The sequence below is a fragment of the Gambusia affinis genome, linkage group LG23 (genome assembly GCF_019740435.1).
Source record: "Gambusia affinis linkage group LG23, SWU_Gaff_1.0, whole genome shotgun sequence".
NCBI lineage: Eukaryota > Metazoa > Chordata > Actinopteri > Cyprinodontiformes > Poeciliidae > Gambusia > Gambusia affinis.
Genome location: NC_057890.1, coordinates 12,303,771 through 12,329,908, shown reverse-complemented (window position 1 = coordinate 12,329,908; position 26,138 = coordinate 12,303,771). Strand labels below are relative to the sequence as shown.

Sequence of the window (26,138 nt, the reverse complement as noted above, 5' to 3'; positions counted from 1 at the left end):
ATTTTGGCGTGAGTCTCTTTTTGCTTGGATGAGATGGAAAAAAAAACAATAAGGCAACGTTGGAAAAACAATGAAATGAAGCTGTATGTATGACAGACAGCTAACAAAGGAATAGTCAGCAGATGTAATCCAATAATTGAGCTTTTTCAGGAATAGGCATTTGTAGAAACAAATGCAAACAAATTTGTTTCTGCCAATTGTCACCATGTTGCTGAGGTAGAGGGAGTTCAAAGCAACTCTTAGGGTTTTCATGAAAAGGAACTGAAGAATTGACTTTAAAAAGATTCAATTCATCAGTCAAGAAGACATGGGAATATGTTTGGAGAAAACCATGATTCCAGCAGTGAATTAGAAGGCGTTGGGAGTGGGAAGTGAAACTGCGAGGGAACTCTGCTCTGTGCCATGCAGTTGCCTCTGCTGTTCCCTTCCATCAGCTAACTGGTAGTTGACTCTGCTGGCGCACTTGAAAGTAATAACATGGTAGAAGAAGAGGTGGTGAAAACCTGTAATCACTGAATCAGAAAGGGTCTGCTATCCAAAGATACCTTATTACTTTGCAACTTCTGAGGTCGAGAAATTAAGCTAACATGGAAAACGACTAAGCTACTTTTTAAAAAAGGTTTTGTTGGCTCTAGTGGCCTTTATTTGAAAGTAGTTAGACAAGGAAGAGGGTAATGAGAGAGGGGTAAGACATGCGGCAAATGTCGTCTGGCCGGGAATCGAAACTCTGACCACCACCACGAGGATTATGGTCTCAATAGATGGGTCGTGTTTTGCCCCTGCGCCAACACAGCACCACGACTAAGCTACTTAATGCTGCTTCAACATCTTACTTGACCTATGATGTCTAATCTCAATGTAAATATTTAACATTTCAAATATTTTACAAAACGTTCTTGGTTGTAGTGATTATTCTAGTTGGACAGAATGTTTTGCTTTATTTCAGTGTTTGAGTTGCATCTAGAAAATAAGTAAATTTGGTTTTGCAACTCACATTCACATCGTAGCCATGAATGTCCATGTATTCTATTGGACGTTTGTGTAACAATCACCACAAGTATTACCAAGAAAAACAAATCAAAATAGTTGAAATTTAAAATTGAAAAGACCGTGGCATAACCTAAAACCCAGTAAAACATGGCAGCCTACCTAAGCTAATCAATAGAGTGAGAAGAGCTTCCCTAAAAGCAAATGAAAGACCCAGGTGACTTTTTGGGAGGCTGTAAAAACAAGAAGAGACTGTAAGAAATAAAAGGAATGGTACATCCCACCACTTATTTTCTCCCACGTGGTATAGGGGCTTGCGGTCACAATACAGATAAGGACAGACATCGACTGTCTCCCTATGTTCTTGATTTATAGAAGAGGTGAAATCAGATTAGGAGACAACTGTCTGGGAGCCTCCTCGCATCCAAATGGGACCCCACTTAGCCGATTAGAACATCACGGGCAGGCATCCAACTCCTCGCAAGGGACACAAGTTATAGATGTAATGACAGTGAGACAAGGATTGAGAAGGAAGGATAGAAAGATGGATTTAAGTGCACTTCAGAGTTTGGCTGCAAGCTTTGTAAATGAAATAGGATGTGTATAAAGTGGCACAAGGGTGCAAGTAGAAAAGAAAATCCATTTGTAAGCTGTGAGCTTTGCCAAAAGGACTTTGGCAATAACACAATTGCACACACACACACACACACCCACACACACACAGTCACAGTATCTCAGCGCATCACAGTGTGTGCATGTCTAGGGCTGACAGGTGTCACACAGCGTAGATGCAAACGGGCATCAGACGAACCTCGCATCTCCTGCCAAGGCCACAACATTCCCCTTTCATCTCCTCTCATCGTATCCACACTGCTCTACCTAATGAGCGAGAAGACATGCATATGCAGCCACGAGATCCCTCTCCGGCGCAATACGTGCACGTGACGTGACACACACACACGCACGCGCACAAACTCTCACACCTTAAGTGTTTCCAGCTCTCCCTCGATCACAATCATGCATGCAGACAGGCTGATTCATCCGTGGTTTGAGTGTGCGAACACAAACACTAGATAAATCCCAGTCTGACCACCCACACTGGATCAGCACAGAGAATGGATTCCAATCATGTGGGGGAGAAAGACAGTAGCATATTTGTCCACAGGAAGCAAAATTTATTATGCCTAATGAAATGGAGCTAAGGCTAAGGGAAACCAGTATGAGATCCACTCTTTTGGCTCTGCAGAAAGTCTTCTCTTACATAAAAAAAGCGGTGGATTATACAGCTGTCTTATAGCATCATAAAAAGCAAAAGGGACGCCAGCCCCGTCTAGACCGAGTCCCATAATCAAGTTACAACCGACTCTCCTCACGCCAGAGAGGCGCATCTGGGTGTGTCCAAGTCTCTGCTTCTCCTTCAACCAAGATGCCCATTACCATGGCAACTCTGAATATACTGGCCAATCGGAGAGGCAGCAGGGTAGGAGCTGGTCATCATTTCAAGATTTCAAAAGCTGGGAGTTGCTATACCCATAACTTTACAACTGGGCTAATGAGACTTCATCCAAGTCTAGGCTGTGAGCGGGCAAAGATCAAATCTAAACAGGCGTTCACATTGCAGGTGGACAACTTAGGAGCAGAGGCCTTCCTGGGCTGCAGAGGAATAGAGCAACTTAATCCGAACTTCTTTAGAGACAGAACTTGTCAAAGTAGACATTCTAAAAAGAAACAGTTTTTGCACAATCTATTTATATATTTATTAAGGCCAGCAAAAGGAGGATGAAATGTGAAGGCCTCCAACTACAACCCTACATTTATCAGAAACGTGCCAACTTTGAAATATCTTCCCATTGTCACTTAAGTTCAACACTGAAAATTTACTGACCATAAATTTATTGAACGTTAAGGGGAATAAATATACTGGCCCTTCATACAGATGAGAAACTAAAAGTGCACCCCAAGTCGAGCTGCCAGTAGTCCACTCACTATTAGAAAAAACGTAAATAAATTTTTTAAAAATCACTGAATCATACTGAGCATAACGCACTATTGAATCTCCTGAACCCAACCCCAAGCCTCTTCATCATTATAGCTGCAGCTTGTAAAAATAACCAAGTGCATTTGGCAATGACAAAATGTCTGCACAGTCAGAGGCCTCAGAGGCCCGTCACTGCACATTTATAGTCCGCCTTATTGGGAGTGACTCGCTGTATAAGGACATAAAAGTCATGTGATGTAGTCCGTTGTATTTAGAAGGCCTACTGTTAAGATTGTTGCCAAAACTGATATTGAACTCTCAGTTGATGGTAATAACCTCAAACTAAAGCAATATCATCAAGCTGTATGCCTCAATATAATCGACCTATTTCCCTCCACTGAGATTTGCCTGTTTTTCCTTTCAAATTTAATATATAAACATAAGCTGGCCTCATAGGATTACTTCTGTGTTTGCCTGTTATGTTGCAGCTGTGGATTTGCCTTCTTGTTGCCAAATCCATGTCAAGTGTGTGTGTATGTGCATGCAGAAGAAAGACATAGCATGTTTCAGTATGAAGACTTGCCTCCATTTAAAGTGTTGTTCGTTTGTAGGCTGTCCTAGAATAACTGTCTAAAAACCACAAGGATAGAGTTGTCAATTCTAGACCAGTTTGATCAGCTTAATGGGAAAATCTACTTTATTGTAGTGAAATTCTGTAAAGTTGTTGCTGTTAATGATTCCCTAAACATTTTCAGAAAGATGTTGCATTCATTCTGGCTGACTCGCAATCGACCAATTAAACTGATTAAATGAGTTCAGACAGTATGTGACCAACCTCCTGGGGATGCATTTCCTTTTCCAACAAGTATGATATTTTTCTATTAGCCATAAATAAATCAACCTAACCTTTTAAATGTTTTAATTTAAACATTTAATTTAAATGTTTATTTGCAGAAGTATAGACTATATATGGTAAGAAAGATCAAATTGGCTCCTGTGATGGTCTCTAAAACAAAAATAACAAATGTAAAAGGTGTAGCCTATCTCACAAAGAACCTTCTAGTTGCTTTGTGAATTGAAGCTGTTGTTATGAGCCCCAATTGAGAAGTTAGGCGATTAAGCTCAACATCTTGTATCTATGTTTAGGCCTTTCCCAATTTAATTGGAGAAGTTGTGGAGTAGTTATGATGAACTGAAAGAGTTCATTTGTAGAAACAGTGGGAGATAGTCAACAACTAAATGCAATGAGGAAGTCTGAACCTCTTTTTAAAGAATATGGTAGCACTGCATGTTTGTAATAGAAAAAAAAAAGAAATGGTGAGAGATGAGAATGATTTGTACACGTTGTGAATTTACAATTAGCCACTAAAGATATTAATAGAATGTTTTTAAAAAAATCTAGACAGCATTTTATAAAATCTTAGGACAAGCCTAAGCTGTATAATTCTACAATGACTGGAGATTCTTTGAAGCACAGATTTAAATCTGTAAAATAGCAACTCACTTTCAATATTTTTTTTTAACAATTTAGGTTATCATAGATAGAGGGGTGTAAGGAAATCCCAATATATGGACTTATGAAATCTAGATTGGATTATTGTAGCTTATTTAACTACAATAAATAAGCTACAATAATCAGCACGGAATTGAGTTTTTAGTATTATAGCAACAAAGAGAATTATTAGTTTCTCAAAAAAACTAAAGTTGCAGTCTTACCTTGCTTTTGTGGACTCATAATCTGACACATGAAATGTGTATTTAATAAGTACATAAAGATATTTCTATTAAACATTTGATGCTTTGAATACACAAAAATGAATCAACCAATTCTAAAATGTGGCTGTTTTGGAGAAAAAAAAAAAAAAAAAAAAAAAAAAAAAAAAAAAAAAGGAACAAATGAAATGTTTAAAGACTTTGTAGAAACAGAAAGCAAACAAGCTAAGCTGTTTGTCTGTGAGATGAACACAGAATAATAGCATAATATTTCTCAGAGGCGCTTCTTTAAAGAGGATCAGTTTTGGGTGTGCTGACACGCTGTGAACAGATCAAGAAATGTTGGTGGAGTCAGTGATCAGCATGAGGGAAGGGAGCAGCTGGTGACCAGGGTAAAGAGGGGGCTAGTGTGCTGACCAGTGGGTGGATGGCATTTGAACTAAATATAGACTAGAATACTTCAACTGTCTACAGTACAGATGGTGCTCAAAGGCTGAGCGTTTTATCATTGAAGAATACTGTAGATGGTGTCCGTAGTGATGACGAGTGAAAACAGGATGGACGGGAATGTTCTATACCAGCTATAGAAATATACCAGGAAATATTGTATTAACGCTCAGAAATTAATAAAATGAATATTTAACAGCTGTGTTTTTATGTAAACGACCCCACTGATTGAATTGCACACTACCATCATTGTAAACATGGCACATTCAATAATCATTCAATGACAGAATCAATAGGATGTGTCGTGTTCGTTAGGCCGGTTAGTTTTGCATTACTCTCCTACAACAATATGTAAATTATGTGCTTTGTACAAAACTAATTTCTATCACAAAAGCAGTGTCAACTGACATGTATGCGCAAATACCAAACATCTCCACATCTAACTTAACATTAATATTGTTGATGTTGGAGCATACATAGTTTAACTACTGCAAATGTCTCCAAGTCTTTACATTTTGTGACTCAGTATCTCAGTGGGATATTAAAAAAAATTAAAAATCCATTTACGTTTTAGATATAGAGTTTGAATCTCCCAAATTTTTGGCCAATGTTGGTTCTGGCTGAATTCATTTAAGCAAGCCTTATCTTCAAGAATGGTCACTAGAATGCCATTTCTTAGAACAGAGAGGAAATCCTCACAAGCAGAGATATTTAACACTGGTGTGACTGCAAGTTGATCAGGTCTGAGCAGCATGAAGTCTTCCACTAAACCGAATCGTACAGTACAATACAAGTAGTTAATACAATTCTAAACCACTACCAGATTTTCTCTGATTAATGGCCAGTAAGATATTTGTTATGGATTTAGATTAGCTCCTTTTAGGTTTCCCCTGCATGACTGTGTGTTGTGGTACTAATTAAATTACCACACAAGGAAGAGAATTCATTTTCACACCAGTGACAAATGGGTGAATCAGCTCAGTCAAAAAAAAAATAAAATAAAATAAAAAATACAATGACAATAAAACATCACAGGATTGATTGCAAGGAGAATCTTAATGTTTTCGGGCCAAAAAAATTGGCAAAGCAAAAATACTTTTTTCTCACCACCTACTGAAAAGGAGGGAGGAGTTCCTCTACCTTAACAACTGCTCAGGCAGAGAGGCTGACTAAACTAGAACATTTTTCCATTGCATCATAATTCATCTTTATCTGTTTTTCTGTTAGCTTTGTTTTATTAAATAAGTTTTTACAAATATTTTTTCTTACAATGAAGTTTATTCCATTCCACTTACATCCTTCGTATATGTCAGTGGGGATGTGGACGGCAGTGGTGTTGTAAGAGACGAGACGTTTGAAGTCGGGGTCTATTTCAAAGTCCTCTGGAATGAACCTGTTGGTCTTGTCCTCTTTATCTTTATTTTTTTCTTTCTCTTTCTCTTTCAATGCAGTCTTATTTACCTGTGCAAAGGAATTCAAATGAAACAAAACCTGTTAAGTTAAAAAAAGATATGGCTACAAAGACTTCCATTTGCACTGTGATTCTATAAAAGGTTTGACAAAGGGAGTGGATGCATATGTTGCACGTTAATGGATTTGTGTTTAGGGGAAAAATGTGATCATTCAAAAACACTCATCATTTTCCTCTCAGGCACAAATATGCACGGCATTATGAAAAAAAATCCAATAGGGAACAAGATGTAAAATAGTTCAAGAGGAATTCATATTTGTGTACGTCACGGTTTATACACCCAAGATTATATATTGACAGAATGAAAAGTGAACCTTTAACAGGTGTGTTCATCAGTTCATCAGTTGTCGTGATATCTAGCATTTGGTTGTTGCCAAGGTATACATAATGTCTTCTTCAAAAAAAGGGAATTAATATGTACTTACGCCATCTTTGGCATTGTAGTACTTGAGTTCGTTAGCCTGCAAAGTGATCCAAAGACAGAAAGGAAGAGATCAGGAATGACTGACTCAATAACTCCATAAAGCTACAAAAAAAAAAGTGTTTACATAAAACTGCCCCTTTAAACATGTTTCTCCTTTATATTGTAGGGCCCTGTACTGACAGCATGAATCAGCGAGGGAAGTGGTGTTATTTTGCACTGTTGAGCTTCCTGTCAGTACACAGGATAGTCGGTTGCTAACAAGCTAGCCACAGTGTTGACGTTCTAATTCCCCAGAGCAACCAAGCTGGTTCACTGACTCCCACCACCTGTCTGCTTACTTTATAGCCACGTACAACAACAGGACGGCAAGTGCTGCTGCCACTGTAAAGTTAGTTCAAAGGGTTTGTAATCAAATTAAAGCCAAACAAAAGCATCTGCTTCACATTTTCAAGTCATGAATAAGGTAATTAGGTTCTATTTTTATATAAAAACCTTTATACAAACAAAAAGGAGAAAAAGAGGGAAATGACTTTGTTCCATTGTAAAACATACAAAAGCAATGCTGCATAGTACTGTAAAATTTTTATTAAAACTATAAATTTTACAGCTGGGAACTGACATGTTTTTAAAAATATGCAACCATGAGCACTGGAAACACTGTTAATCAAATTACAGTTTTCCAATAAGCCAAAATAAACATAACGTTTAACTTTACCAGGAAACTATTTATTGGTATCTTCGATTTAATGAGATTTAAAATTACCTACCTACCCATTGCCTATAATCTGCATCACGACTAGTGATAAGAATCTCTTCAAAGCTGCACCATAAAACTTTTTAGCTTAAAAAGTTGGTTATTTTATCTCATAGTACACAAATACACTGGAAGGATTTCATTGCATCAGCCATGGTTGTGAAGTACTGAATATCAGAAGGAAAAAGTTCCTAAAAGGATGCTCCTGCAATGTTCCTCTGCTCAGGAATGTTAAATTCACCTGATTGGAAGCATTCCAGTTGAGGGAAAAAAACATGACCAACCACTGTGTGGCAACTTTAGGAAGAATCACCGTTTTAAACCGCCACTGGCAAGCTATCTGTGATTAAATCATGCGCTATACGTTTGCTTTTAATATTTGTATTAATGTGAAGAATCTTTGGCATTTTTACTCAAAGTTACCACACTGAGAATTACACATCGATGCCTCATCAAATCTGGACTGGGATATTCTAGATTAAACTTGGATCCAACCACTGTTAAAATACATGACCAGCTTTTAATAAATATCTGCTGATATTTTGACAATTTACCTTTGGTGATGAACTCCAAATCTTTGAGACTAACAGAACATGTTGTCATTATGCTAGTCTGTAGCTCCTCTACAGATTTCCTTTCAGTTTTAAGCCAGGACTCTGATTGGACCACTAAAAGTGAAATCTATTAGTAAAATTAAAACACTACTGAGACCTAAACCTGCCAGGGATATGAATAGTTTTTGGCTCAGCCGTAATGTTTTTCAATCAGATCAGTATACATTGTACATATGGTTTGTATTTGCATACAGAGAATACCATTATTTTCATTGGGCTCTGTCAGACAATTTTAGTTAATTAAGCAAAAAGGTATGTACTTTGCCAGGTCAGCAAATCTGTTGAGTTATATAATGTATAAATCAGTCAGTCTACTAAAGATATATTTAGCATTTAGCTTCTTTCAATGTTAAATGTTCAATGTTCAATGTTATTAAACAATGCCAAAATGCTTAATGGAATAAAGTCATTAAGATTTGGAAGCACTGGGAGGTGGAGGGGGGAGTCAAACCTAAAAGCTTTAATGGCTGTGTTCAATTTTGTTTTCCCTCCATCACTAAATGAACACTCAGTATTTTTCATTTGTTAATTGGCTGCAATATAATGGCATTTCTAAAATTATATAATAATAATTTTAGAAAACCAACACGTGGAACCCCAAAAACCACCAACGACTGTCAGACATTGTGACTTAACGAGTAAAACAAGCATGACTTCACAGTAGCTGTGAATTCCCTTTTAATGCACTGTTAATACTCAGAATAATGAAAACTGGAAGAGATAAAGTAGTGTATTAGTGTTCCTTATGACCAGGTCTGCTTCTTTTCAGGCTGTTGGGAGAGATAATGAAATGCCATCTTTTAGACTGTTATTAAAATACAATCTTTACTGTAATGAGGTTACTACAATCATATTAGATGACACATCACTCTGCTCACTGTGCACATGCAGCTTACTGCACCTCTTGATCTTTATGTAACACGGGGTGTGTGTTAATGAACTTATGGGATCGGGCCGTGGCCACACACTCACCTCACCGTCGACTGTCCACTCATGTTCTTTTTGAAACTTTTCGGCCTCAGTGGCAAGTCTCTAAAAAGAGTGGAAGAAAGATGTTTTTAGAAATTTATCTGAGTGGGGGGGTGGGGGGGGAGAGAGCAACAAACAATTGTCAAAGATGTGATCATGAAATTAATGAAATATAAAATTTTATATTTTGGCTGAACTTAGCCACAAATTCAAGAGAGTGCACTCAACATCTTCCTTCCTAAAGGCATTTGTTAGAACCAGTGACGACAGTGTTACTCTAAAATTAGACACACACATATTCAATCTTTCCCCAGATCCTAATGACTAGGTTAATGGGTTTATTATGGCCCCAGTTTTTAATCTGTACCTGGTTCAGAAATTCACTGTACTATTAATTTCCCCAGGGAAATATGAAATCTATCTCTTCCTCTTGATATGCACGGCTCTAAGGGCATTAAGTCATGCATAAAGAGAAGAAATTTGACGAGGAAACAAATTTACTCATCAAATGAGAGTGGAAGGTGGGAGGGATTAATTTAGTGAATTATTGATATAGTTTTTGCTTTGAAATTAAGGCAATCACAGCAACCACAGTGTTTTTGATCTCAATGTAAAATGCACTTTGGAATGTAGTTGCCACATTTGTGCTCAAGGAAAAACAAAGTATAAAACCTAAAAAATGAAAAACCAATAATTAATCATCTACAGATAAGAATTGGGATATTTTTCCTTGAATAAAATGAGAATTGGTTGAACTCTGATTCAGCAGGTCAGGCAAGAAAGTGGAAATCATTACCAGTCTGGAAAAACTTGATCCATCGCCGATAAAACAAAACATATATTGTTTTACTGACATTTTAATTTTATGTATTATGACTTTAAGTTTAATTACTAAATTATATTTTAAAATACATAACTTGATCACTGTCCTACAAATATCTTTTTCCTATATGTAGACCTCTCAAGATTTTTTGCTGAAAATGACTTCCTCACTGAATTGTCTATTGGCTCAGAGGCAAATGCCGATGCAGATTTTCCTTCCCGTTCCCCTAAGATCTGGCTTGACATCCTTTCACATCTCATAGCACATGCTGAGGGCCGATGCTATTGTCATTTGAAATCAGGTTAGCTCAAAAACAATCTCAGCTTCATTTCTCTTTACATTTGTGTTATTGGTACACATATGCCTGTCCTGCAGGGGGAGGGGGGAAGGAATCCATAACTGTAACCACACTAAAGCTTGCATAATATTTTGAGAAATATGTGTGCTGACAGTTGGGGTCATGGTGGTCTTTTTACTGGACATATATAAGCACACAATGCCTTCCTGCAGTTTGAAATGCAAGTGGCCAAAACCAAATGGCAATTGTGATATCACTTTCCTGTCAAGCTCAAGACTAATTCAAAGACAAACAATCGATTTGTATTGTTGTTTGCTGTTTTTACGAACCAAATGGGAGGAATCAGTTAAAATTGGTATAGAAAAAAAAACAAAAAACAAACAATCCATTTCCAAATTTAGTTTGGGAATACAGAGAAATTCATCAGAGAGTTTTCTTGATGGCATATCAACTCATGAGGAAACGAATCAAACCATATTCAAAAAGGGGCCTTACCTTGCAAACCACTTGCTTTTTGGAAAAAAAAAAGTGTTACTAAGTGTTGCCCTTCATAGAATAGCTTATTTGTAATAATTTCTGTATACTCTACAAGGGGCAGAAAAACTGGACTATTTCATGCAAGAAATGATGTTTGTCCACAAATCTCCATTAACGTTTGGCTATCAAGTAGTATTTCTTTGACACTTTTAAAGAATGAACAGGAATATGTTCTCCTCCACTCGGGTGTACCCATCTAGTAACATAAATTCATTGTTTTTTTACTCAAAGTGAATTCTCTGCAGATAGAATATTCACAGGACCCACTGACCTCGTCGTCGACAAACCTCAGCTCACAGTTGTCATCTCAAATTTCAGGCACCTGTTCACCCATACACACACCTGGGCACTAATTTGTGCACCCACACACTGACAGAAACAGACGCACATTAATGAGGAACTGAGCGCCAGATGAAAAGGTTCAGAGGTCAAAGGCCAGCAGCTGGTTTAGTTTCTGTCACTTTCTAGCTACTCCATTATGTCCATTCCAGTGTTTTACTGAGTTTCCACCCGAGAGAGTGATATGAACTAAAATGACATGTGTAATATAAATAATGATGGAAGTACTTAATAGATAAAAATCTTAAAACTAGCAGCAAAGGCAGAACTTTCTAGAAAGTACATATTAAGAGATTACGATGTTACAAGTGGTTATTGATCCACTTTATGCTGTGTAGTTTTATGCCCAAGATCCATCCATTAATCCATCTATTGCTCTTCTGAGATCAAGTCATGGAGGCAGCAGGTCCAGATTTAGATCTAAAGAAATCAGATCACGAGGGCTAAGAGGTCAGGGAGGGAAATACCTGCCCTCTCCCTCAGCAGTCCATTCTGGAAAACCCCAGCATGTTCCCAACCCAGAAGCAAAATAAATGGCTCATCTAGCAAGTTGTAATCTATCTTTAGAAGTTGATTGGAAAAGGGAGGTGGTCTTCATGATCAGAGACCCAGCCCACCTCAACTGACTTCTTTCAATCAGGAGGATCAGCTGGTCTACTTATGGCTCCCACCAGATGATACAGGATCCTCATCTCAGCACACATCACCATGTTTAGTATGCTCATTTCAGGCACTTGCACAGACTAATTGCAATTCATTGGTGTAGATGATGGTAGACAATGCTATTGGCCTCCACAGTTTTAGGGACACTGGTGGATCCTCCTGGATCCAGACCAGGAGTGCTAAACTATGTGGGAACTCACTCCAAGGTAAAGAGCCAGAGTAAACCCTCCTGTGTATTTACTCCATTTTCTAGTTCCCAATTAGTTTGAGCTTAATTAGCATCTTGTTAGAGGTTAACTGATTCCTTGTAATGATCAAAAGCAACTTTCGCCACGTTTTGAAGGAAGTCATGTGTCTAATCTGAGTTTTTTCCTCATTTGAACAATCATGTCAGAACAGATGGAACATCTAAATGGATGAATGGGGTACATTTGAAAAAACATCTCAGCTAATCAAGATGATTTCAGATAAAATCACAGGGACAATACATGTTCTTCTGATGTAGAAACACTCCAACTCCTGTGATTTTCATATTCTGTTTTATACAGTACCACACTCGGGTACTGTATAAAACACACACCCTCCCATCACCCTGATTAGAGCATGTAGTCCTGCCAGGAGCGAACGCATACACACAAACACACAGACACACCTGCCACCCCACTGATATGCAGGGAGGCATGGGACAGCAGAGGAAACATGAGCATCTGCTGTTGTGACTGGCACCACTTTAGTCAGATCTATCCTGCTCAGCCCATGGGGAGCTGGGAGGGAAGTACTGAGAGGGGGCTGGGGGGAAAAGAAAGAAAGGGGGAAAATACATTTGCACACATCACACTAAGGCACACACAATGGAAACAGAAGGAAAACAACTGTACAGTAGTACATGCACGGTGACAAATTATTCAGCAGCACTGCTCCTTTACACAGAGAAAGAAGAATTAAAACATGCTAGCTTTGCAGAATGCCACTTGTTAGAAACAGGTGTTGGTTTGGAGATCAGTCATCATGCCCTGGTTTGATAACTCCTCCCTTCCTCAGCAAGCAGACCATGCTATGCTATCTGTGTGCCAGATGGCTGCAAATGAGACCCAAAAACAGCTGCACCCAGCTGGAATGTTTACATGGTAGCCCTGTGCACCAAAATCAATACCCACTGTACAATGCATTAAATAATAATCACTCCTATCCTTCGGTTTATTGTGCTAATTTCGAGATACTAAGATTCTAGATAACTTTGCGACCAACTTGACATTTGAAAAATAGCTTTTTTATATGGCAACAGGTGAGGGAATCATCAATTTGTGGCAGATATTCCACGATTATTGATGCACCCGTCATTGGAATCAAATATATTTTCAAAGGAAATTAAGTGAGCAGCACAATGAATGAGTGTAATTTTGTTTGTACAAGATGAAGCACAGGTGTTCTTCTCCGCAGCTAAATGGGACTGAAAATAGCAGCATGAGCAAGGCAGCGAGCTCTAATAAGGGAGACATCAAACACACACTCCCCTCTTTGTACGCGTACTGTATGTCTGATAAGCATCATGTAGGAAAACAGAGATGACAAACAAAAAGCAGGTTCAGTGGAGCCATACACAGAGTCCAACAGCTGTACTGACAAAAGCAGCCACATACACACACACACACACACACTCCAGGAAGTGGTGAATAATGAGTCACCGGTGGCCAGAAGCACACACAGTCACAAAATCAGCTCAATTTCTTAAGCACACATTAGTACCAATATCCAGATGTATGTCTTCATAGTGTGAAAGAGATAAGCTTGGGCCATAAATTACCAAACAAAACAAGGGCCAGTTGCTAGAAAAATGCTTGGTAATTGCCTGCCAAACTTACAACGATGTGTAATTCCACACTTTTTATTTTGAGTAAAGCGCTAGTCAACTCGAATCAGCCAAACTAGATACAACCTTATTTGGCTTTTTCTCCACGATACCGATTTCAAATTTTCTTAGAGGTGTGACATGTGATTTGGATTTTCTTTCTTTTCTGAAGACAACAAGAACAAAATGTGCTGAAAGAGAGGTAGAAGTCGTGAACTACAGGTCATGCACAGTATCAACACAAGATATTGCTTTTACAACTGGGAGCATCTGATTAGCATAATTAAATTTGAAAGTGTGCCTCACAGAATCAGCCTAGCGCCTCAGATTTATAAATATCAAAAAGGTGCCTTGAAGCAAAGTTTGTTGGTTGGTATGACTCTAAAGAGTAGAAAATGACAGCTCTTAGATTTGATGCATATATTGAAAAAGATAAGATTCCCAAGTAGGCATCATGCCATTCCCTTAGACTTGGGTGTGGCTCATTACAATGGACAAAACAACAGAACTTAATACAATTTGTTCATGCTTTTTAAATAAATGAAGACGCCATTTGGGGGAGAAAAAAAAAATCCCTTTCTGCATTTAATCATGTTATCAAAAACATGTAACAAACAACAAAAGGTTATCCCTCAAAGGAGAGAATACTTTGTTGCAGCTCTGTAAATGGATCTATGAATCCATGAGTCTGTACTCGTTTATTAAGACTAACAGCAGAGGCTAATGACTCTCACCATGTCATCAAGTGGCAGCCTAATAACACACTTGCAGACACTAGAGATCAGTGTCTCCTCCATAATTACACACCACTACACAACATAACATAAAAAAAAGCCTTATTCCACCATTACACTGTTGTTCTCGTCCTCTGCAGACAAGTTAATGAGCACGGAAGCTCCTAAACAAGCAATTCAGAGTTTTATACATGAAGAAGACTGATGAGGATAGTCGAATGAGTTTTCTCACTTAGTTAGCCCAGAGTTAGAAACAAAATTTGATAGCAGAGAAAGTAGCAAAGCAAAAATTATTCACAATGGAAGAGGGGCATCTGTTTATGATCCCCTTTGTAGCTGAGCAACTAGGGTGTCATGGTTACCTACTGCATCCATGGTACATGCACTCTGCAGACCAAAATCTCCCAGAGACCAGAGACATTTTATTCATCCGCAGTCCCAGTGTAGCACAGGCCGTCTTTCATCTCGGCAGTTATAAGTCAAGCTAAACCCACTCTCAATCGTGGTGGCAGCAGCCCACTCTCAATTAAGCAAATTTGGTTTTCCTCTTGATGGAGAATCACTCCGGGAGGGATTCAAACCTATGCAAGATGAGGCTGAAAAACTGTGTTTTTCTGTTTCCATAAAGGGATAGCAATTGTGGTTCAGTCTCTGGTGGGCAGCCAAAGCCTTTTAAATCTCCTGCCAAACTACTAATGCAATCCAAGGCTTGAAATAACTGGGCAATCAATATTCAAATTTCACAGTCTGCTCTGTGGTGCAACGCCATCTTTAGTTGTCTGTCTTTTTCTTTGGCACAGTTGAAAAGAAGCAGTCTTTTGCTTCTATTCCCCCCCCCAAAAAAAGAAACCGGTTCTTGTCCTTTTTAGTCAAATTTTTTCTTTCCCAATCAAAAGGTTCCTAGACCGTTTCATGTTAACATTTGTTACTTTTTGAGACTGAATCAATTTTCTAGTTCTTATCACTTATTTTTAAATTTTGTAAGTAAACAGTACAAGTTCTCCACAAATTGTTATACAGACATTAGGCCTTGAACTGGCAAAAATACCAGACTGTAAGGAGAAAGAAGATGACAGACTTAAACAAAAAAAAAAGAAGAGTAGATGAGACAAATTGGATGGCTAGATGAACCAAAAGTCAACTGGATAATTCAATGCATAGATAGACACACAGAGTCAGTCTATTTCAAAAGGTGGTAAGAGGTAGTGAAAGTTCCTAATGATCATTTAATAGATGTGCGTAATTTGCAACAAGTGCTACTTTCCTCCCAAGGAACAAGAAGCTATAGGCGGGAACAAAGTACAAGTTATTGCTTTCAGACACAGAAACACTTCATGTGTGTTATTCCTCTTTTTTTCCTTTTGTCCAACCATCAATTATAAAAATAAAATAAAATCAGCTTATATAAGCCATCTGCATACCTTAAGAAGACTATAAAAGAAAAATCCTAAGTGTGGAAGGCTGACCATAGGACAGTGTCATTTCTAGAAAATAAACATGTATTGGGACGTCTCTAAGCCAGAAATATAGCAACAGTAATCATTAAAAAACAAAACAAAAAAAAAAAACATAACTTGCCAACATTTTTAGAGATTTCTACCAGAGTCACTGTGGAAGGAAGGATGACCTATTCCACAGGGAGACATTACCGGCTCCATCAAAGGCTGTTGGTTAAGAAGAACCATTCAATAATTGATGAGCAGAGAGCCAGATGAGCTAGAGGTGAACTGAATATCAGAAGGAGTCTATTTTTTGATGAGCCAGGATAAAAAAAGAAAGCTGAGTAATTGTAATTAAAAAAAAAGGTGTATGTTGGTCGAGACTGTGTGATGCTGGTCCATTCACTATTAATTGCACCTATGCTGCGCTGTGAAAGATTTATGTAATGGCACACCATTGAAAAGGAAGAGAGTCTAGGACACACAGAAACTAAGATATCCAAATACAACTATTCCTTCCCAATCATATGCATTTATGTACATATGCTTGTGCATACATATATAAATACCATTTAATTATGGCACTGAATGATGTGTCCCTACTGGCAAGATACATTTACATAGTGTTACATAGAATTTGCATATGAATTACTCCATTGTCAGTTTTAGTGACACAATTAAAAAATTAAACTTAGAAGAATTTGTACCACCAAAATATAACCTCTATCTCATAGAAGCATTCTACTTCAAAGTGTTTCAAATGTAAAGCAGTTTGAAATGGAGAAAGAGAAAAAGACAACATTGACATGCATGTTCACACAACCCAGAGAAGAAACAAGAAAGGACAGAAGTGGATGGAGGAAAAACAAGGGAGGGAAAACAAACACAGGAAAATTGGGATTAAGTGTGACAGAAAGTCAGGCTGAAGTTATGGGAGAAGCAGCGCAAAGTCACAGGCAATACAGCCAACAGAACAGGATTGAGGGAAAGTTTAAAGGAAAAGGCACGCAGTGTGTAAGAAAAAGAAATAAAGCATGTGGCGTGAAATAAGACTATTTTTAATAAGAATAAGATTAAGAAAGTTTAAGAAATGGGACAGATGGCCAAACATGTTGTATGAGTTGCAACCATCTTGGCACAAATGTAAGGATTCAGGGACTGCAATCAAGTCCAAAAGATATTGGTGAAATAATCTGATTCATCAAAAAGGTCTGGGTGAAAAATCTTCCTCTGACGCCCTTTGTAGCATTTTAATCTGGCTAAAAACTGACAGTTCCTAGGAGCGCTGTGCTTCATATAAACTCGGCAGATGTGCAGTTTCACCAGGTAATTCACCAACTATTTGAATTGCTTCTGCTGCTAGTCTCATGGAACTGTGTGTCTAACTATCTACTTGATGGGATCTCTATCTCTATAACAAACAAAATTGTTAATCCAATTTTGTTTCGAATGGTATACTAAGAGGCCAACATCCCAATGACAAATTGTCTGCAGTAGACCTCTTATCTTTAGTATACTGTCTGGAGAGACAGAGGGCACAATTTTACACTCATCTTGCTTAGATATCAATAAATTCCTTTCAGAGAGAAAGCTGTATTACACTCATGTTGAGCCACAATCCCTTCTTCTTAAAACAAAAGGAAGGGAGATACTAGGCTCAAAAAGGACAGAAATCAACTTTATGACAGACAGATAAATGGTTGTTATTTTTCCTTTGATGCTAATTAACAATTAAATTAATGAACTGTCCATCAAGCAATCTCCTACTTTATTATTTCACTTTTCTTAATAGCTAAAATGCATAGCTGATGAGTCAAATAAAATGTAATGAGCAAATCTCTAGTTTAACATCCCAGTTTTACTACCCGGGATCACAGCGCGATTGTGTTTCCCTCTCTAGGTGCAACACAACACCAGCAACTAATTGTCCCTCATCCCTAGGCAGTTATTGGGATGCTTGGCGGGACTGATGTTGCAATCGATGGGACTGTGACCATGGCAACAGGCCGACAGATTTTAATTGCATATTTCTGGCACTCTGAGCTGGATTGATCGAGATTGGGAACATCCCAAGACTCTAATTTAGTCGGCCTGATCTGGTTAACCTCATGAGCAGTGAAAGGTTGTGCAGATCAATTTAGCCTCCTGCCTTTTCTAAGTGTACATACACAGAACCAAAAGTCACAATGATGATGCCATCATGCTGATGCCTTGTAGCATCTGGCAAGTCTGCTCAGTGCATTAACTCTTTAAAAATTACCTCCGCAACTTATTGGGGGCAGTAGATAAAATGGTAGCAGTTTCCAAGATTTGATTACAGGTATGTTTAGTGTAGCAGAGTTTGAATAAATTGATGAAACATTTGTTCAATTTGGGAAAGATTGTCAATAGATCTGCCTATAAGTTAATTTTAGTGGTAGCATTAATTAGATGAATCATATTTGTAATGGCATTTAAGTTTAAACTTCTGGTAAACAGTTTAAGACATGCCGTTTACTTATTAAAAAAAAAAAAAAAAAAAAGAGAAGAAAAATGTCATTAGATGGATTAATGTGTTTTGTGGAATTTATACGAGCACAAAACTTGATGTAACCTCATAAAGGAAACATAAAACTTTTTCAATAATTATTCTTGTTGGAAAAAGTTTGGTCTTTTTCTTGAGTTGTGTTCAGTGAAATATAGTCCAAAACTGCCATGTGGTCTGGGATTGGCATAAGGACAGATGCAACAATAATAAACATTTGCTGGAATTAGAAACAAACCCTCTGTGATAGCAACAACAAGACAAAGCAGCACAAACTGTTACAATATGAAAAAAAATTTAAGTGGCAACTTAAATTAATCTATCTGCACAATATGTGATTATGTTTGATCAACAAATGTCTTGAAGCAGTGGAAGAGTTCCAGTGCTTGTTCTCATTGGTAGCAAACAGAAAACAGATTTTCTCTGCTTAGAGAGAAATTTGACAGCACAAACAAATGAAATCGCACATCCAACAACAGATTCAAAGACTTGAGAGCTTGGCTCTCTCAATGTCATAGGTTTGCAAAAAAAGGAAATCTTACCTTTAGGGCTTCAGAGCGATTAGCCAGCAGCTTCTCTATGTTTCCTGCAGCCGTTGCCACCAGCTTTCTCGCATTGTTGGACTCCATTTTGAAGTGGTTTTGGTGTTTATGATATATCTAAGACAATCACAATAGAGAAATGCCTGGGTGAGAGAGTTAACTTTCTATTAAGTGAAGACATATAAAAATAGAAATAAATAAAACCCAGTTTCGTCCAGCGACAGTAAAAATCAGGATCTTGGTAGCAGTTTTGAAATTTTGAGTCATGTTTTTTCCTAAACTTCACTTAATTCAAAAGCACAATTCTGATTAAGCTGACTTTTCCCTTTGATTAATGTCAATCGCCAAAGCCCAATGAAAGCTACCTTAATGCTGATAAAATTGTACAGTCAAGCTAAAGCAAACTATTTACTAGAATGTAGAATATGACCCTGCAAAAAGAATAAGGCATAAAAATGCCAAACATCCAATTATTTAGCAGCCGGAAGGCATTCTACTGCATTCAAAAGCACAGAAATGAGGCATATGCGAGCATTCGTCTTCATGATCCTTGCATGCAGTTAATTTAGTCATTCCATGAACATAATCATGTTCGCTGCTGATTTTTGTGACGCTTCAAAGTTGACTGATTTTATCCTCGGAGGCATCCATCTTTGTGGATTAAAAAAATAGTTGTGTGAATTCTGTGATACAGAAGTTTAGATGCAATTTTATCTAACACTTGAAAGCTTTTGTTCGTGATCTTATCTGTGTGTATATTGTGCAAGCTGAAGGAAATGATGTCGTCCCAGATATAAGGAAGAGTTACTATAAATAGTCTGTTGATGCTTTTCCAACAGATCAGGTCAAGCAAAGAGGGTTAATTAGAGGATAAAACCCAAGTAACAAACCACACACAATAATTAACTTCAGCTGAAGAAATCTTATTTCTTGCAATCTATGCTGACATCACTTAGTTCTTTGCAAAAGTTTTTATACGCCTTTAATTTTTTTTCCTCACCTTGCTGTACACCTAGAATGTGAAGGTTGTAATCCTCTTTGGAAAACAGCTCAAACACAGTCAGTCAGGTAAGACAAAGTACCTTAAGTTAAGATTTACTACTGATGCTTTCTGGGATTTAGATCTGGACTTTGAAAGACAAAACATTAACATGTTTTGATCTAAAAAAAAAAAAGAAAAAGGCATGTCTCAAGTCCAGTCCTCAGCAGCTACACTCTAAAAACCTTTAGATGTGTTCCTTCTCACCTTCCATCAAACATATGGCTAGTTGTGCCTCAAAGTGTTTTTGATATAGGAAACAAAATTTATTTGTTATCCTTTTTTAACAACATCGGCAACATTGGGCAAATCTGTGGACTGCATGTCCAACAGATGTCCTGTTAAATTCTCCTACCCAAGCTGTGGGTCACTACAAGTCTTCTGACTTACCCACTTTTCAGGCATTAGTTTGCAACGTTATTATAAAGTACGTATCATTTTGCTTCCACGTCACAAATGATTCACTGTTTTGTGTTTGGCCATCAGATAAAATCCAAATTAAATACATTTGAGTTTGGGGTTGTGACAAAACAAAGTGAAAAAGTTTAAGGATACCTTGCAATGAAAAGTAGACTAAATTTAGCAAATAATCAGAGTTGGGTTAGAACCTGGGTCACAGATGTGATGGTGCTCATCATATCTGTGACCCAGATGTGATGAGCAATCAATTTAATGGCTCCATTTACTATAGAATAACAATGTCAAAGAAAATAAAGCCTCTTACCTTTATTAGGTCCTCCAACCCACTGGCTTTGTCTGTTAATGTGATCAAGTCTTTTTGAATCTGGAACACCCAGTCTTTTATGCTGCAAGCGGAGAACGGAGAAAAAAAAAATTGTTTGTCTCATTCAGCTGGAAAACCACCTACATTACCACATCATATTATCAAGTAAACCAACTCGCTAAAATATCCATACAGACTCAGGGAAGGGAAGCGTGAAATATTAATGTTTAGTCAAGTGTGAACTGTAAGTTGCTCTGGTTCCCATGTGTATTAAAGCAAGGGCTTTCATGGTTTTGAAAACTGTCATGGCCTCTGGGTTAACATGCTGGCTAATGTATTTTGCCCATGATGAACAGAAAAAAAAAAAAATCAAATAAGTTTTTTTTTTTTTTTTTGAAGGGGTGGATGTAACTTCCTAATCTAGAGAACGATCAGAACATATGAGACACCTGAGTCAAGTGTAATCCATCTTTACCCTTGCTATATTTCATAACCAGAAGCTTTATGTGACCTTGGTGTGAAGCCAGCTTCAATTAACATGTATAAACAGTTAAGAGAACTTCTAAACAACTATGGATCATATTTCTCCACTGTAGCTTAACAGATGACTTTCAGCACAGCAGCTCCTTATAGAGTAATCGACATGCAGTTCAGTTTTGGTTATGCATGTTTGTGTACAAGTGTGTGCAGGATCAGCGCTTTCAAAACAATGATGAGTCTCTCCACTTGTTTGGAGTAGTGCTCAACTGACCACGGCACTATTTTCCATGTCTGTGCCTGGGCCCTTGCATGAGTTGTGGCAAATTGAAAACGAGTCTTCTTATGGTTTTTGACAATAGCTTTCTTCTGGAAGCCAGGTTTTTGCAGCTACAACTACAGGTATATATTAAAAATATGTATTATGAGGAAGTTTAAAATTTTTTTAACTCTTTAGAAAATGTAATTATGCCAGATTCATTACATAGATATTTTTTGTTGACTCAGTCTTTGTTTCTTGGGATTTAGATGATTACGGCTTGCAGATAACAAAAACCCCAAATGTAATGTGTCAGAGGTCTTGGAGGTTAACAGCGATGTCTGGGTAAGTCTGCAGTTGTGACATATTTTTAATTTTTGGATGATGAATTGAACACTGTGGAATACTCATATCCTGTCTTGTCTGCTCTAAAAGCTGCTTTCCGATCCCCTCTCAATTCAATAAATATTTGATGCAACTTTCTTTTCTGATGTGCATTATTTCCAGTGTGCAGCTAAACAGGTTGGTATTTATGTCTTCATGTAATTTGTCAGGATGGTTTTAAAGCACTTCAAAAACATTTGAACCATGTTTTTCAATGCTTCAAATCGATGAACCGGCTCCTGCCCATTATTTTGTTTTAACAAGCACTTTTCTGGTGATTAGGATCTTATAAAAAGAACTGACAAACATTTCTCTGCAGAAACAGTCTTGACATGTAAACAGATGCGAATACAATGTGTCCATCAATCTCCTGTTTTATGGCTAATCTTTGCGAGTCTTCCAGTTTAAAATGTAATATCTCCAAATTGTCTTCTTCCCCAGCATTGTAAATTTTTTGTCAATGAAACTGTGCAACATTTTTTAGATCTGACCACTGTTCATATTATCAGACCAAAGAGATAGAAGTACAGTGCAATATGACCAGCGGAAATATGTGGCATAGCAGCCACACATTATATTTAGCCTGCCAAGAGACAGCTGCAAGTGGCTCAGGGCAAATATAGAATGAACCTAATGTCAGCACATTCCCCTTTTCAAACTTCTGCACCCAATGTTTCACTGAGTGGGGCACATAGCCAGAGGTTGATAAAAAAAAAAAGGTATAAGCAACTTAGCATATTTTCAATCAAACAAGATCTCAAGGTCTATATTTTGGAGTTTATTTTAGCATGAATCCTACTTCAGAGTTTAGAGAGCTGTAACCCAGATGCCCTGGTAGATGACAGGGCATCTGGTGTTTAAAGGGAAAGGCATTGTAATGTGTTGGTTATGGTTACAAATGATTATTTACCAAGTTTGGTATGCACTTGTCGACTTAATTAAAAATTCTTTTAAAATCCTTACATTCAAGTTTAAGTTTTTGCTCATACCTATTTCTTTAGGTCGATTAACTGACCTGCATTAAAAACTTCAGCTCAATGATCAGCTTCCATAGCCATTTCCATGACAACAATTAAAGCTGCAGCCCTACTGGAAAGTGAACCTCCACTCAAGTCTTAAGTCATATTTCTAAATGCATTTAGCTTCATCCAACTTCCCATAATTTTTTTCTAGGTTCCCTGTACCAGTTGAACAAAAGCATTTCTACTGCATGGTGCTGCCATCACTACGTTGCACTGTGTCCATCATGATGCTAACTGCTATTGTTCTCCAACAACCTCCGAGGCTTTCACTGACCAGCTGGACTTAGAGAGAGTTCCCACCGTTTGACTATTCAGGTGACTTCTGAAGGCAAATGATTGCACTGGATTTTATACGGAAATATTCAGTAGAGTGGTGAAAAAAACAAACAAAAAAAAAAAACAACAGCACCTTTTCAGATTCTAATTTGTAAATCATTCTGAAAACCATGCATCTTTGCATTATATATATATATATAAATGACAAAAAGTGAAAAGATTCAAGGAGTGCAAATACTTCTTAAAGACGGACATATCTGTGGAACATTCAGCTTTTTGGAAAGTTTATGTAAAGTACTACAAAGCACTTAAGTCAAACAAGCTCTCTTCTAAGAAGTCTTCCTATGAGTTCTTTACAAATTTGTTAAGAGTTGTTAGTTGTGTTCTAAGGAATACAGAAAAATTGAAGGTAAAGTCTTGGTCTGAAGGCTTCTTAAAGTTAAGTAGTTTTCAAAGAAAGACCAAGAAGCTATAACAAATATTTAGAGAAGTTGGTATGTAAAGTTTTGTCTATTCTAAGCCCCTTTGGGCTTTCTACCTTAATCTTTTGGGAAATGAGAGCCAGGTAAGGGATGAATAAGGACAAGCACCAGAAGGAAACAACCATAATGGCGGCTGAGCAATGCAGAGTGATTTGTCTGCAGCGGCTATCGACCTCAGGGCTGGAAATGAGAGAAACCATGTGAAAATCAGCTGAGTGTTAGCCCCGCTGGCACCGTACGCCTCTGTTCTCTCACACTTGTCTCACTGAGTCATTAATATCACCCACTTATAAAGCAGGCATTTTTTTTCTATGACAGACAGTTTGAGCCCCTTTTTCTCCTCAACTTCTTTTGTCCATTTTGCCAAATGTTATTTAATATTTAGATTTTTACCCATTCTACTAGAGTTTATCCCAGGAACTTCTAAAACATAATTTCCCTTGTAAATAGTTCAACCACTGAAAAGATTAGACACCATTGCACAATCATACCTTCTTAAATCGGACAAAATTCAACAGTGTCCAAATTTGACAAGTGTTGTTGGAGCACCTTTTGGAGTAATCATGTTGTTCTTGGAAGGAAGAGGATTCAGATGTCACCACACCATTTGGAGGCAGGAATGTACCAAGACATTTGTTAATTACTAGAACCTGCCAATTATGATCATGACAGCCAGGAGACGCACTGGGAAGAAAAAGTGGCCCAGCATGGATTTTCTCAGCAATAATAAGCAATTGTCTGTGATTGCTTTTAAACAGTGATAGTGGTGGTAATTTTTTGGAGCAACCACTAAATCATAACCGCTGAAGGCCGTTATGCCACCTTGGGCCAGCCCTTCATGACAAGCTGGAGCCACAGCACTGTGCATCTGTGCTGGATGTAAAACACAAAATATGTGTGAAACACAGGGAGATTTCCAGCTCTCAGGCCTTTCCTGAGAGCTGGCCTCTCAGGAAAGGCCAGCTCATTCCTCAGAGTAGGCTCTAGTAGGGACAGAGGAGGCTTTTCCCTTTCATGACTGTTGAGTTGTTAATAAGCACGGCAGCAGCTGTTTGTTTTTGTAGACCAGGCTTTATGGGACGAGTTTTGTCAGCTGGTTCTGTAGCTCTTGTTCATGCGTTTACGGGTCCACTCCGCTGCAGCTCAGTGAGTTGATCTGTGAAGCGCTTGAATGTAGCAGAGAAGAGATAGAGAAGGCAACCGCATACTGCGTGAGAGTGACAGCTTCTCCATGGGCTGAACCACCAGCCAACTAACTAATTGGCTAACCGGAAAAATCCCCAGTAGTCCCGTGTGCCTGTCTGCCCCCTGATGGCGACCAAGGTGACCTGTCAAAAAGCCAAATCTACATCAGCATTTCCTCTCCCATTATCCAAGGAAAAAGCTCTGCCAACAGGACCATCTGTTCAATTAAATTAATTTTTTTTATTCACAGCATTTAAAAGAAAGAAAAGTCACTTTCTTGCACTGTACATTTCCATGGCGACAATAACAAATCCAACAACAACTCTATAGACATGCCAGCAGCTCATTCATTGACCCTACTGCTCAATCTATCTTACTTTACTTTCCAAATTGAGTCTTAAATCCTGAGAAAAAAACAAGATTCACTCAGTGTTTATTTTGTTTTGTTTTGTTTTTTTAAAGTGTTCACAGTGACTTCACTTAGCATAGGTCAGTAACCTATGACAACCACTTTGTTTTTGGAATCCCAAATGGCTATAACTACGTAAATAAGAAAATGCATAAGTGTGGTTATGCATAAAACATTACAGGACATAATACATTTGAGACAAAAAAAATATATTTATGGGGTTTTCTAATAGGAAAAGCAAAAATCTATTAAGCTTTGAGCTCCATAAAAAAATTATCTAATGATCATTGATGCAATTGTCTATTGCAGCCACTTTCAGAAACCTTTCAGGGTTATTTACACAACCTTCTGATCCAAAATATAGAAAAAGTAATATCTAGTACCACATTGTACAAACGACAGTGCAAAGATTCAGGATTTTCTGTGCAGTTGCAAGTTAAATAGGTCACAACTTGCCTAAAGTATTAGACCAGTGGGTTAAGCATTTGTTTGCTTAACTGCAGCTTTTCATATTAATTATTTTCTCTAAAGTTGATGGCTGTTATATTTTATTCATATCAGTGGTTTTTTCCCCCCCACATTGTGCCCACTGCTGCTGCCATCTTTCATTGGCACCAAGTGTTCATTTTTAATTGCTTTAAACCAACTTTCTCTAAATGAGCATTTATTAACATAAATGTCGTGTTTAATTGCAAAGCCAAATCGCACAGCATTTTTGTGGGCTCACATTACTTGGAGACCACATGGAAATAATACCACAACTCAGAAGTAAAGGT

At 37.8% G+C, this 26,138-nt stretch overlaps 1 protein-coding gene across 4 annotated transcripts in view; it reads right to left on the bottom strand.

The window, feature by feature from the left end:
* Positions 1–26,138, bottom strand: part of cacna2d1a (calcium channel, voltage-dependent, alpha 2/delta subunit 1a) — an 84,572-nt gene that overhangs the window by 40,074 nt on the left and 18,360 nt on the right. For all 4 annotated transcript variants that reach the window (XM_044108186.1, XM_044108183.1, XM_044108184.1 and 1 more), the window contains 5 exons: positions 20,869–20,950; positions 19,106–19,222; positions 9,361–9,420; positions 7,022–7,057; positions 6,421–6,586 (listed from right to left, as the gene is read on the bottom strand). In XM_044108186.1, coding sequence (XP_043964121.1) covers positions 6,421–6,586; positions 7,022–7,057; positions 9,361–9,420; positions 19,106–19,192 — 349 coding nt within the window. In that variant the 5' untranslated portion in view covers positions 19,193–19,222; positions 20,869–20,950. The remainder of the gene's footprint in view (positions 1–6,420; positions 6,587–7,021; positions 7,058–9,360; positions 9,421–19,105; positions 19,223–20,868; positions 20,951–26,138) is intronic.